This window comes from Cucurbita pepo, chromosome LG02, assembly GCF_002806865.2.
Source record: "Cucurbita pepo subsp. pepo cultivar mu-cu-16 chromosome LG02, ASM280686v2, whole genome shotgun sequence".
NCBI lineage: Eukaryota > Viridiplantae > Streptophyta > Magnoliopsida > Cucurbitales > Cucurbitaceae > Cucurbita > Cucurbita pepo.
In genome coordinates, this window is record NC_036639.1 from 8212060 (window position 1) to 8226669 (window position 14610).

The window sequence follows — 14610 nt, forward strand, 5'->3', positions numbered from 1 at the left end:
AGCTATATTNTTTTTTTTTTTTTTTTTTTTTTTTTTTTTTTTTGGTTTGTTGGTAGAGCTATTTATGGTATATACTATATATATATAGATAATTATATGTGGTAAATATGGTATATATATATAATACATAGTTAGGTTAAAGATATATATATATTAACTGAATGAAGTAAATAAATAAATAAATAAATATATATATATTATTATTATTATTAGTGTACTGTATCCTCTTTATTCTATCTTATTATACATATTTATACTTATATTGATGAATATAAATCTTTACCTAATATTCCTCATTATATTTTTTCTTTCTTCTTTTTTGTATCATCTAGATTGAGTGTGTGCGTTATTGTGTGATCCTAACAATTAGTATCAGAGTTAGGCGAGATTCACCACGATCTGTGAAGAAGGAAAGTTCAAAGTTTGAAATTAAGAAGTTTGATCGATCCGATTTCGATTTCTAAAAAATGCAGATTGAAGATTATCTGTATTAGAAAAAAATTTCACGGACCCCTGTTGGGGGTGAAGTCGAATACCATGTCCACAGAGCAGTAGAAACTCCGGTTGACGCTATTCAGAAACATGGTGCTCAACATTATCAAAGAGAAGACAACGTTAGGTCTGTTGAAGGTGATGTTGAATATGTACAAAGAACTGTCGGCTATAAACAAGGTGTATTTGATGCTGAGATTGTTCAATATACAAATGCCTGAAGGTGGATATGTTGCTGATCATATAAATGAATTCAATATGATTGTAAGTCAATGCTTTCAGTGGAAATTGATTTTGAAGATGAAATTAAAGCACTGATTTTGATGTCTTCTTTACACAAGCTGTGGGATATTGTTGTTGTCGTGATCAGCAGTTCCCAACGATCTGAGAAACTAAAGTTCGATGAAATCCAAGATGTAGTTCTCAGTGAAAGTATTCCCAAACGAGAAATTGGGGAGTCATCTGGTAGTGTCCTTAGTGTTGATCAAAGGGGAAGAAGTAAATCGAAGGTCTCAAATAAAGGTCAATCAAAATCAAAGAACCGTAAAATTTTTTCAAATAGACCAAACGTAATGTGTTGGAGTTGTGGAGAAGATGGTCACTTTCGAGCGATTGTACAAGATCAAAGAAGAAACATAATCACAAATCGGAGGATGACCATGATTTTATAAATTCAGCAGAAGACATTGGGTATGTTCTAATCCTCAGTGTGGACAATCCGATTGAATCCTAGATTTTGGATTCAGGTGCATCTTTTCGTTCGTCTCCAAATAAGGAATTGTTTCGAAATTTTAAGTCTGGAAATTTCGAGGAGTATCTTGCTGACAACAAAACCTTGGATATTGAAGGGCTACATAAAATTTTTGACAGGAAATCAATGAACATTAAAGGATGTTAGATACATTCCTATTCTCAAGAAAATCTGATCTTTATTAGTCAGTTGGATAACACAGGTTATGCACCAAAGTTTGGGACGAGTTCGTGAAAGATTGTGAAGAGTGCTATGATGTAGAACGTGATACAAAATCTAGAACCTTATACACCACTACACAGTGTGTAAATATGACTGTTGTTGATGAGAGTGCTTCAAGTTTAAGTCTATGACACAATAGACTTGGACATATGAACGTCAAGAGAATGAAGATACTGGCTGCAAAACGAGTTTTAGAAGGTCTATTGTTGATATGAGTTCCTATGAGAGCTCCGTTGTAGGCAAACAAAAATGAGTTAGCTTCACAAACACTACTAAAGAACCGAAAAAAGTGGTGCATAAGAATTAGATTAAGGAGGAATCTTAAATTTGAAAAAACATAAAATATTAAATAAAAAAAGAAAAAGAAATCGCCCGCCTAACGTGGGCAGTTTTGGCCCTCACAAAAATATGTGTCCAGAAAGGCAACGACTCCAATATTTTCCACTCTCTTCAAAACCAAAACCAAAACCAAAACCAAAACGAACCCACCATTGATTTCCATTTCAAAGCTTTTGATTTGATTCCTCTCTTTCTTCTTTCCTTCTTTAAACCTCTCTCCATCCATCAATGGCAGCCACATAATTTTCTCAGGCTCTCCACTCCCCGTCTCCCAAAATATCTCCATTGCTTCAGTTACAACTCTGGCACACCAGGATTCTCAGTTATGGGTGGGGGTTCTATCGGCGCATTGGTTCCTACTGTCAAGCCTGATCCCTCTGCTCTCGACTCCACTGCTTCCCCTGCCCCGCAGCCGCTGCCTCCTCCTCCTCCTCCTCCTCCTTCTCCTCCTCCTCCTTCTTCTCCTCCTCCGCCGCCGCTGCCGCTCGTGATGGCTGCTCAATTCGATGCCGGAGAGGCGAAGGCCTCTGCGTCTGATGTCAACGCCGAGGATTTGGATAAGGATATGCTTTGCCCTATTTGCATGCAGATCATTAAGGATGCGTTTCTCACTACCTGTGGACATAGCTTTTGCTATATGTGCATTGTTACTCACCTTCGGAATAAGAGTGATTGTCCTTGTTGCAGTAATTTCATCAGAAGCAACAGTATTTTCCCCAATATTTTGCTTGATAAGGTTTGCCGTTCATTTCTCGTGATCGAGCTTAGATGATTCTCTGTTAGGATAAATATTGATTTTAATATTTAAGGAGGGCATAGTTCTAGATATTTAGCTTGGCTTGGTTAGTGACAATCAACTCAATTGGTTCTAATTCCTATCACCGAAACAGAAGTTTCTTAAACTTTTCAGTTTTATTCGAACCCCAAGCTTGCTTATACGAATATCAGTTGATATCACATGTAACTTCATATTTTTTCCAAGTATATGTTGGCGACTAAGTACCTAAGATTGCACGCTGGAGGGTTAAACTACTGGTCTCGGTTAGACTGTTGTTGTACTGGAAGTCATTCCATTCTGGGTGTAGTAATCTCTTTAATTTCTAAGATTGTTAGACTTGTAAATTTCTTTGCATTCCCAACAAAATGTCTGTTACATATCAAAGAAAAAAGAGGGTAGAAAATGAATATTTTCATAGTTTACTAGCAGCTAAGCTCTTGCTGCACCTTCACTTTTTGTACCTTGATCTAACTTGGTAGAAGTTCCTAAAATCTTCAGTATGCAGTAGTTCTACTTAATGCTTAAATATTGTAAACTTCTATTATATCTAGTGTCTCATGCAATATTAAATTATCCAAATATGCTGACGATACCTTGATCATTTAGACATTTCTCCTGAATGGTTATGCTATTATATAAATCAACATTCTTTTATTAGATTATTACAATTCAAACAAGGAGTAGGGATCCAAATATGCAATCTAGAAGGTAGGTTTTCTAATAAATTGAACTTTCTAAAGTCCGTATCGACAGTCAGCATGTATTAAAGGAAATTACTTGACAAGCAATCTTCTTCATGTTACGTTAAAACAATTTTTTTTATGCCCTTGTCTCTAACTTTATGTCAAGCGACTGTCACTATATTTTTGGAATTTTAAATTTCATTCTTTAATTATGACATTGCAATGCATATACGTAGTTACTTGTGTACCAATTTTTGCAGTTCTTAAAGAAAACTGCTGCTCGTCAGATAAAAAAGACTACATCCCCATTTGAATATCTTCATCATGCATTACAAAAGGTCAGCAAAATTTCTGTTACATTTTTCTCTTTTTTTTTTTCTCCTTGAATTTACTACTCACCGTCACTCCACTGATGAACTGTAAAGGTGTGCATTATTACCTTTGACATTGGGATTCTAGGATAATATAATTTTCTTGGTTGACTTCCATGCTAGTAATCTACCGTTGCTATTTAATGTGCTTATTTTAGTACAAACCTCTTATTATTAATCCGCTTACAATGTTTTCATTGACCTCATTCACAAGCTTAATTTTCCTTGTTTACTTTATCAGGGCTGCGACATGTCAATAAAGGATCTAGATGAACTTTTAACCCTCCTTGCAGAGAAGAAAAGAAAAATGGAGCAAGAAGAAGCGGAGACAAATATGCAAATTTTACTTGGCTTCTTGTATTACTTGAGAAAGCAAAAGCTTGAGGAGCTTAATGAGGTCTCTTTTACTTCAATTGTCATTTTTTTTTGTTCCTTGCTTATTAGAAATCGTGTACATGAACAACTTTATGTGCTCTTATTAAAAAAAATAAAAGAAGTATTTTCTGAGACTTGATTGGTTATCCTATCTGTAATTTGATGGGCTGCCTTTCTGTGTGTTAAAGATGATACTGACAGATCTAATAAAGAGGTCTGAGTAATGTCATGTTTAGAATTTGAGTAAGTTTAACTTTATCAAGTTGGAGATGAAACAGTTTTATTGAAGAAGTACAAACTACTTTGATTTAATGCCAGAGATTAAATATGTAGTCTTGACGTAGTTAAATTTGTCGGGGGCATCTAAATTTCAATTTATGGAACTCTGAATTTCAATCTAACTCTCGGAACATTTTTATTGATGCACTTTGACACGTTGTTGAGTTTATATTTTCCTTTGTTTCGGACAATGTTGAACTGGTTTAATGAGTTAGTTTTATTTCAATACTTTTGCTCATTTGTAAACAAATTCACCCACAATATAGCTACATGTCTTCAGAGAAATCACCATGTGTTTTTTAATACAATATGGATGGGATCTGGAAAAGTTTAGTTTACGTGCATGTAAAGGGCATTATGAATGTGTAACTTGAATGGTAGAAGTTCCGGTTGAGTGTTAGTGCATGCATAAAGTATTTTCCCATTATAGATACAGAGAATCTCTTATTGATCAAGAATAACTTTTGTTAAATTTCTTAATTTTTTATTTATTTTCCCATTATAGATACAAGCTGATCTTCACTACATTAAGGAAGATATTAGTTCTGTGGAGAAACAGAGATTGGAACTATATAGGTCGAAAGAAAGGTATTCAGGGAAAATGAAAATGCTGGTTGATGACACTGTATCAACAAAATCACGGTCTTCATTAATTGACAAGAATGGGAATGGAGCTAATTGTGGCGCCCAACGGTCACAAGGCTGGATGAGTTCTGGGAATTCACCCAATGCTAGAGCAGATGCGAAGACTCATATAGGTTCTCAGGGACCACTTAGAAAAGATGCTCACTGCAGTTCAGATTTGCATTCTGTTGCTCAATCCGGACTAGGCGTAGCAAATAAAAGGCGGGTCCATACACAGGTAATTTTTTTTTTATTTAAACTCCAGTTCTAAAGAAAAACTATCTCAGTGGTCTATTCCAGTCTGCCTTCTTAGGTACTCAAATCTTTCTGTAAATGAAATTGCAGTGATTTGGAGATAGATTTTTTTTGACCTTCCTAATGTGTATTCTCTGTAATACTAATCTTGTTGGTTGTTTTAAAGACTGTAAATATTAGCTTCTCGGTTCTAGTGGTGCATACTTTTGGAAATATCATCTCGACCCTTGAGTTCTTAACTAATTCTCTTTTTATTCTGATCATTGAATACACTGATACTCTATTATTCAATGGAACCCTCTCAAAAGTTATGTTTCTTAAACAAGAAACAAGTTTTTGTTATAATGAAAAAACTAAATGTTCAAGGGATACAAACTTCCCAAGGGAGTGAAAATAAAAATAACAATAAAAATAAAAATAAAAACAGAAAATACAATCAAATAGGGATTAACCATAAAAATAAACAAACATTTAAAGAACCAAGAACTTTTCCAAAAACTTTGACGGTAGATTTAGAGATCTTGCAAATGAATGATGAAACTACGAATAAGGCCTCAACCAAATATTGATAACCGATGGCTACTTCATTTCTTCTAGAGAAAACTAATAACCAAAACAAAACAAATCAAAACTTTGCAAAACTTAATCATTCTTCCCCATTTTAACACTTGGGAGCTTGAAAATGACAATCCACAGGGGGAGTCTGATTTGAACCAAGACATCAATAATGTAAGATAAACTTCTAGGTAGTTGTGAAAAAAATGTTGTTCAAATTATCACAAGATGTTGCAATTCAAATTTTGAGTGGATGATAATCTAGAGTTATGGTGTTTCTTTAATGTATTTTAAAGCTTTTAATTACTTTAAGGTTACATCTACATAGTGGCTAAGTATGGTTATAAAGCATAAAAGTTAAAAGCATAAAAGTTACAACTCTTGAGATGCCTCATGGAAGGTCAATGGTTTCATTTTTGAGGCTACATAAAGCCACGTATGTCATCTTTGTAAAGGAGACTTGAAAAATGTATTAAAAGGAGCATTTGTGCTTTCCTTTAGCCAATGATTAAGTTTCTTTGCAATTCTATGTAGTTTAGATGGCATGTTTAGAGTCATTCAAGCTTGACATGATCAATCTTGCTTGTGGAGTGATTCGAATCTCAAATAAGTATTCTTGCCTTGAGATATTTGATCAAAAAGGTAATCCAAATTTTCTTCTCCCTTGGGGTGATTCCATATCATTTGGTATTAGAGCTTTAGGCTCAAGATCAGATATATGTTTCATTTGCGTTTCTTTTCAATTTGGTTTTTATTTATTTATTTATATTTTTTTTAGCTTATAATTGATTCAAAGTTTAAAAACCAATATTGGTTCTATTGAAAGTTTGAGAGGTGTGAATGAAAGCTTCATTTGTGTACATGAGTGCAAAGCATTTTCATAGCTTATTTTTGCAACAAAATTTCACAAATAGATTTGAGGATGAATCCTTATGAACCAAGGCATCAATCATTTCTTGTACAGTTGATTCTTGACAAGGTCCTTGGTAAGAAGGGGTTTGGGACTTAAAAGGAGATATTAGATTTAAATTGCATTAGGTCTACTAATTTCTCCATCTTTATGAGTGTGGGGCCTAGACGTAAGATCTCTACTTCTAGAGGGCTAAGGCAAGGGGACCTATCGCTCTTTCTGTTTATCGTGGTGGTGGATGTCTTGAGTAGACTTGTATCACTTGTAGTGATGAAGAAAAGAGTGGCTGAGGGTTCAAAGTGGGTAAGTAGTTAGTCCACCATTCTCATCTTTAGTTTGCTGATGATACCCTATTCCTATGCTTGGGGCAAGAGTCCTTTACGAACCTTAAATACTTTTTATCCTTCTTTGAGGTGATGCCTGGGTTTAATATTAACAGAGGTAATAGTTCTATTGGCTTTAATTGTTGCCCCTTTAAGCTGAGCTCTTGGGCCTCTTTGGTGGGGTGTGAGTTGGGTTGGCTTCCATCTTTTCTTGGGCTGCCTCTGGGAGGTAACCATAGGAGTGTTATATTCTGGAACCCGATTGTGAATTAGGTTCAAAAGCAGTTATCTTTTTGGAGGAAGGCCTTCTTCTCTAAGGAAGGTAGTGATATGAAATAAGGTGTCTTAATCATGCCCCAAAGTATTCATGGTGGATGACATACATGCTTGGATTTAGGGATGTTTGTATTTTTCAATTTTTTGGAGTATTATTTTTAAGGTTTTAAGTTACAATTAGTTAGAGTTACAACCTTTCAATTGACTATAGGATACTTTAAAATTTATTTTCAGGACTATAAATAGCCATTCATGTTGTTGCTTTAGCACGAAGATTTTGGATATTAAAATAAAAGTTGCATATTATGCTTCATAAACCATGAACTTGTTCCTTTGCATTTCTTGTGTTTAGATTTGCATGCAAGAGTCATTCAAGTAGTCTTGATCAAACTATCTTGTGGAGTGATTCGAATCACGAGTTTAGAATGAGTTTTCTTACTCTTGATCTCTTGATCATCAAGCTAATCCATTCAAAAACATACCCTTGGATTGATTCTTTATCGTTTTTGAGGTTCTTGGATAATTCTAAAGGTCTTGTTCTTCAACAAGCTTGTTAGATCAAATCCCAAGAGTTTCATATCTCCCAATTATTTTTGATCTCTCCTCCGAATTCTGGTTTCAGCTAAGGATAGCACTAAAAGAGAGAGAAGAAATTTCTTGTGGGAAGGGGTGGATAATGAGGGAGGCTCCCATTTGGTTAAATGGGAGGTGGAGGTCAGCTGGTGGAGTGGAGGATTAGGGACTGGTAGCTTGAGTCTACGTAACAAATCTCTGTTGGCCAAATAGTTGTGGTGATTTTTCATGGAGCCTAACACTTTGTGGCACAAGGTTAGTGTGAGTCAGTACGACCTATACCCTTTCGATTGGATTGAGGTTGGTGGCACTCGTCGACCTAAAAATCTCTAGAAAGCAATTTCCTTTGGTTTCCCGTCTTTTTTTTTTTTTTTTAATGTTAAATGTTTTGTTGGGGTGGGTATGAGATTTTCTTTTTGGGTAGACTTGTGGGCGGGTGAGAAGTCTCTTCGTGAGTTGTACCCTTGTTTATATCATTTTTCGAGCAAGAAGTTTCATTCTGCGCCATCTATTTTACCATCTTCTAACCCCTCTTCCTCTTTATTGTTGTGTTTCAGTCGCCATCTTTCCAATAGATAAATGGTTGATGTAATGGGTCTCCTTTCTATTATTCTTGATCTGCCTGTGCTCGGGGGGATTTAAGGGTTTGGACCCCTGATCCTTCAAGGGTTTTTTCTTGCTGCTCTTTTTTCTAGTTTTGTCAATTCCATTGCTGTCCCAAACCACTGCCTTTTCCTCAGGTTAAATTGGAGTCCCCTTTTTGTAGCTTTTGGGGCATTTGTATTGTTGTCTGGCTTGTTATTTTGTTGCCTCCTTTTTGTAGCTTTTGGGGCTTTTGTATTATTGTCCGTCTTGTTATTTTGTAGCCTTTGGTTATTCTTTCATGTTTCTCAATGAAAACTCGGTTTCTTACCATGTTTTCTTTTGTACGATTGATTCTTTTTTAGTGGCTTAGCTTTATTATTATTATTATTATTATTAATATTTGTGCTCTGTTTTCATTTCAATTATAAAAATGTGTATTACTTCAGCTTCTGGTTAGGAAAAAAGAAAAATTGAGCACTTTAAATTTTTTTTTTTTTAAAATAGGGAGAGTGAGTAGGAAAGAATTTTTCACCTAGAGCAAAGAGGATATGAATGAGGAAACTATTTTCACAAGAAGAAAAGTGCGATCAGCAGATAAGGAAAGAATTCTTCATAATGTTCTGATGACATCCTTTTGAAACTCTTAAGGCATCTAGTTTGAGGCAGCTATACATTAATTTATTTCCTGTTCCTTGCATTTTTTTATTAAACCATATTGATACCTTTTTGGTGAAATTTGGAAAATTGTATATTTTCTATGCTGACTAAGTCCATCTCCCAATGCTATTATGTCAACCAAGCTTTAATTAGAAAAAATAGGATTGTTAACAAGAAATGGACTGCCTACGTAACTGTTTGATTCACTTATTGACATTTAGGATCTATTCTCTTTTTCATATAGTTTAATGAATTGCAAGACTACTATCTGCAAAAACGACGAAATTGGAGGAAGCAATTGGTTAAGCAAGAGGATAAAGATGTAAAGTTGAGCAGTGGAGAAAGTTATAATCCAGCTCTTGAAGATTTTCAGTCTGTTCTAACTTCTTTTATGCGATACAGGTACAATTTTAATTTACTTGTTTTAACTATTTGGCTATGGTTTCTTGTGCGAGTGTTGACTATTTGTTTACTTCTGTCTTATCACATGGCCTATGGATTAGCCGATTGAGAGTGATTGCCGAACTTCGACATGGTGATCTTTTTCACTCTGCAAATATTGTATCCAGGTGAGGGATCATCATTCACATTATACATTGAGACATTTAACTCCTTTGGAGATCCTGCCGTAGTGATTCAGATTCTTTTACTGGATTTATTTATCATTCTAGAACTTGATTTAATCTTCATACACTTTAATTTGGATCTATCAAGGTATTATTGATTGAGCGGTAGTTGATATCTTGTTCAATTAAAAAATAAGTTAAGTTGAATTCGAAGTTAAATTTTTCTCTAAGCTAATCTCTAACCTTTTGCTTACAACTCATTATTGGCAAACACTTAAATGTTAGGGATCCTGAAATAATGAGATTATTGTCATTCAATTTTTGTTTCATAAGTTACTTTGAACCTTCTTCTATCACCATCTGTCTTTCACTGAGACTGCTTTAATATTTTCTTTAGGCTTTGTTCGAGTTAGTAAAAATTCGGAAATGATAATCATGTCATTCTTGTTTCAGTATAGAGTTTGATCGTGATGATGAGTTCTTTGCAACTGCTGGTGTTTCACGTTGCATCAAGGTTTTTGAGTTTAGCTCGGTAAGCATTTAATGGTTGTTCATTGGAAAATTTAAACGATATTAATTGCAAGAAAGTCATGCATAAGATAACCTGTCAATTGGATACAAAAGATGGTGATACTATGATTTCATGTATGAAATATTCATTTCAATTTACGGTGAAACATTGCAATTTTTTGAACTAGAAACGAGAATTCATTGATAAGCAGACAGAGGAACAGAATATGACCAACCAAAGGCTACAAAGAGTAGATTCAGGAAGGAAAAAGAGAAGAAAAACAGAAATAAAATCAAAGATAAAAAAATCTGAAAATCATAGCTCCTACGAAGGCCCCCAATTGTTACAAATGTCATTGTGAGAATAAACAGAAAAATGATTAGACAATGAATACCACTGGGAAGCCTTAAACATGATAAGCTCAAATCGATCCACTCAACCAAAAGACTTGTCTTAAAAAGCCCTTCGATTTCTTTTCAACCCAAAATCCAAGAGAATAGCTTTGCAAGCGTTAAACCATAATAACTTTGTTTTGATGGGAAGAACCAGCCCACAGAGTAGTTATCTTCCCCAAAGTTCCAAGAACGGTGAGAGAAATTAGGGCATTCTAGCAATGACGAGAGAAAAGGCAATGAAATAATTAGTGATTCTGATTTCATTGGCCTTCAAACATAAAGAACAAGCTGAAGGGGATAACACCATTGTGGAGATTTTTCGTGGAGATTCACTGAAGAAGTAATAGCACTATAAATCAAAGTCCAAGAAAAGAAAGAAAATTTTTGATAAATTTTCTCTATTTGCAAAACTAAGTATTATGAATAATAAGATAATGAAAGTCGTAAGAAATAAATATTAGAGATTTTGTAGGAGATTATTGAGTTATATGAACCTTTTTGAAAATTATTTATTGACTTTGTAATTTTAAAACGAGCAACAAAAAAGCACCGCATCAGAAAGAATGTATAGTTCTTTTTAATATATATTGATATGTTGGTTTTCAAATTTAATTTGAATATTTCAAAGGACTTCGTATTTAATTTAATCTAATGTTAGTGGATTGAATCACAGTATTAATTGATGGTGTTTGTTTTATATTTTCTTGATATAAATCCTGAAACTTAGTTGATTCATTAGTAAGTTACTAAACATATAAAATATCAAAGATTATATTTAAATTTCGTGTTATAACTGAGAAGTATCAGTAAATGCAACTTGTATCTTTAAGTTTAAATTATTCTGGCTTTGGATCATCCATGTGGAGAAAGGTCTCCAGACTGAATGTGCCTCACTCAGAATAATGTTTATGTTGTGGCTTATAGCCACATGATATAACTGTATCTTATTTGTTTTTATTTATTTTCTAAACTGTAATATGAATATGATTGATAAATTATCGATAGTACTTGCTATTTCCAGGTAGTAAATGAACCAGCCGATGTTCACTTTCCCGTTGTTGAGATGTCTACACGATCAAAACTTAGCTGTTTGAGCTGGAATAAATACACAAAAAGTCATATTGCTAGTAGTGATTACGAGGGAATAGTAACTGTCTGGGATGTAAATACTCGTCAGGTGGTGACCGTTATCTAGTTAAAGTTTTCTTAGCTTGTTAACTATCTCCATTATTTGGTCATATTTATCTTTTTTAACAGGCTCTTTTTCTTTTAGAGTGTTATGGAGTATGAAGAACATGAAAAACGAGCTTGGAGTGTAGATTTTTCACGTTCTGAACCTACCATGCTTGTATCTGGCAGCGATGACTGTAAGGTAACTTAAGTTTGAGTTGGTGAAAATCATTGATCTTAGAAATTGGCTTTGTGATTGATGGGCCATACGTGAGAGTCAACCAGCAATTCCCTGATTTCTCAGATGCATCATTTTCAACGTTTCCAATACTTGAAGAGCAAAGTATATTTGGCTCATCAACCGTTGTACTTGGAAATTGTTATGAGTTGTTGAGTTGTTTCTGTCAATTCACCGTTATAATTTTAGATCCATACTGAAACTGTTACTGGTAAACATGATTTATAGAAATAGGCCAAGGGTCAATAGTTTGGTCATATCTGGGTGGTCTTTACTGAAACAAATTATATTTCTGCTTATTTTCTGTGATACTATTCTCAGGTGCATTTTTCTATTTCTTTTAACAGGTCAAAATTTGGTGCACAAGGCAAGAAGCTAGTGTGTTTAACATTGACCTGAAAGCAAATGTTTGCTCTGTTAAGTACAACCCAGGATCTAGCTTATACGTTGCTGTACGTCTATTTTGCTCTATCTACACAAATATCATAAACGCTGGACTGAAATTATGTGTGTGTCATTCATTCTAACCAAAGATCTTCTGACAATCTTGATGAACTTTTACTTGCACAGTGAAGCAAATCCTTCTTTCTCTAATACCGAGTATTTTCAGGTGGGTTCCGCTGATCATAATATTCACTACTACGACTTGAGAAATATCAGCCAGCCTCTGCATGTTTTTAATGGCCATAAGAAAGCAGTTTCTTATGTGAAATTCTTGTCGAACAATGAACTCGCATCTGCTTCGACCGACAGCACTCTGCGGTTATGGGATGTAAAGGAATATATGCCTGTGAGTTTATCTTCTTGATATATGTTGTCTATTTACATACAAATTGGAGTTGATCTTCATGAAAATTGTTCTCTTTTTTCTCCATGTTTTTCTTTTTCTTGATTTTATCCTGCTTTGTTTCTTTATCATTGCAGCTGTGTGTGTATAGAGGACACACAAATGAGAAGAATTTTGTGGGTCTAACGGTAAACAGTGAATACATAGCATGCGGCAGTGAAACTAACGAAGTCTTCATTTATCACAAGGTTATCATTTATTTTCAATCACCTTATTTGCTGCTAGATTTTCCTTGTGATAATCAGTTGATATCAAGGAGTTGTTCAAACGGGATTTACTTGCAGGCGATATCGAAACCAATGGCTTGGCATAGATTTAGTTCAGATTTAGAAGATAATGATGAAGATGCAAGTTCATATTTCATAAGCGCTGTTTGTTGGAAGAGTGATAGCCCCACAATTTTAACAGCAAACAGCCAAGGAACGATCAAAGTGCTGGTACTTGCACCCTGAATTACAACATTAGAAATGACTTGAGACAAAGGAAAGAAGATAAAAGAATAAGAAAGGTACACATCTCGAACGCGATATCAGTAAGGTGGCCATCCTGATTAATGGTTAGCTTTAAATCCCATTTAATCCTGGAGAACACCACAAACATTTTGTCTCTAGGAGCTAACAATCAGGTACTAAAATTCCACGCCCTCAATCTTTGTATATTAACTTGTAAATTTTTTGTGGAAGGGTGGGTTATGCAAATGCTATGTGGACTCCATCTCCTCACTTTTTTTTTTCTTTCTTAAATTATGTGATTATTTTGAAGCCTAGGAATGGTTATTTGTTGGAGAGTTGAATGTTCATACGTAGTTCAGAAAAAGTTGTAAGTGTTTGTACTACCTACCATTGAAGTTTGATAGGGAGAGACCAATGGGGAAGTTGTCAAAGACTTGAAAGTTATGTAAAGGAAATGCAATTTGATTATTGGCATGCAAATTTTTGGTAAAGCATGCGAAGTTCATATTTACTTCTTTCATCAGAGTTAACTACAAATTGAATTTGTTTTTACTTTGTTCCTTCTCGTACACTTTCACGAAATTGGGTGAAATATAGTGTAATTCATAACTAAGGTTCCTAGTTTACAACATAAAAGACTTGAAATATAGTTCAACATTTTTGTTTATTGTTGGATTTGCCCTTTGTAAATAAATGTTTCTTGTTTATTATAATGATTTATTTCTTGCTGCTACTTTTTGGTAAAAGATTTCCATTTTTTGTTTTTGAATTTCCATTTTGTCTATGATTTGGAATTGAATTTTGATTTTAAAATTACCATTGGTATATTAACTATTTCATTTTAATCTTTTTAACCTTAACATCAAGAAGTCAATGTATATGATTTGGACTTATTGGCATGTGCATAACATCTCAAATTCAGGTAATATTTTTATTATTTTATTTATAATTTTCTTGGTTGACATGCATGAACTTCATGGAGGATCTTCCAAAGGATCATGTTAAAAGAGTAACTTAAAGGGTTTATGTAACGACGTGGAAAAGAAAGAAAGAAAAATAATAATATATATAATAAATAAATAAATAAAAGAGGAAGACGAGAAAACCCGCGAGTTTTTCGGCAACCGCCGAGTTTCGCGGAACCCACGCGAAACGACGGCCACAGCACGCCCAACCCTCAGCCCACGACACCCAGCATCTTCAGAACACCTGCAAAGGGAGAAAAGATAGAAAATTTCGAGAGAGAGAGAGATTTCGGACAAACGTCGGCGAGTGTCCAGTTTCTCCGACGAGCCCTCAAACCACCCTCAAACCACCCTCAAACCGACACCAAACGACCACCAAACACTTGCGGCCCAGCCCAGTAAGCCGAGGCCCAACGAT

The 14610-nt window shown here is 34.6% G+C and overlaps 1 protein-coding gene across 1 annotated transcript; it reads left to right on the top strand.

Annotated features, from left to right (window-relative positions):
- Positions 1 to 1920: 1920 nt before the first annotated feature.
- LOC111787941 (E3 ubiquitin-protein ligase COP1-like) lies at positions 1921 to 13738 on the top strand. Its single transcript, XM_023668045.1, has 13 exons — positions 1921 to 2540; positions 3526 to 3603; positions 3878 to 4033; positions 4796 to 5152; positions 9293 to 9450; positions 9552 to 9617; positions 10068 to 10146; positions 11542 to 11697; positions 11794 to 11892; positions 12276 to 12380; positions 12539 to 12718; positions 12853 to 12963; positions 13060 to 13738. The coding sequence occupies exons 1-13, from the start codon at positions 2130 to 2132 to the stop codon at positions 13225 to 13227; spliced, it is 2124 nt and encodes a 707-aa protein (XP_023523813.1). The 5' UTR covers positions 1921 to 2129; the 3' UTR covers positions 13228 to 13738.
- The last annotated feature ends 872 nt before the right edge of the window (positions 13739 to 14610 follow it).

What these genes read in the sequence shown, in the direction of transcription:
- LOC111787941 (XM_023668045.1), top strand. Translation starts at nt 2,130, where the DNA reads ATGGGTGGGGGTTCTATCGGCGCATTGGTTCCTACTGTCAAGCCTGAT. An exon ending in CCAATATTTTGCTTGATAAG is followed by an intron (nt 2,541 to 3,525) that starts GTTTGCCGTTCA and finishes CAATTTTTGCAG; the next exon opens with TTCTTAAAGAAAACTGCTGC. An exon ending in CTGGCAGCGATGACTGTAAG is followed by an intron (nt 11,893 to 12,275) that starts GTAACTTAAGTT and finishes TTCTTTTAACAG; the next exon opens with GTCAAAATTTGGTGCACAAG.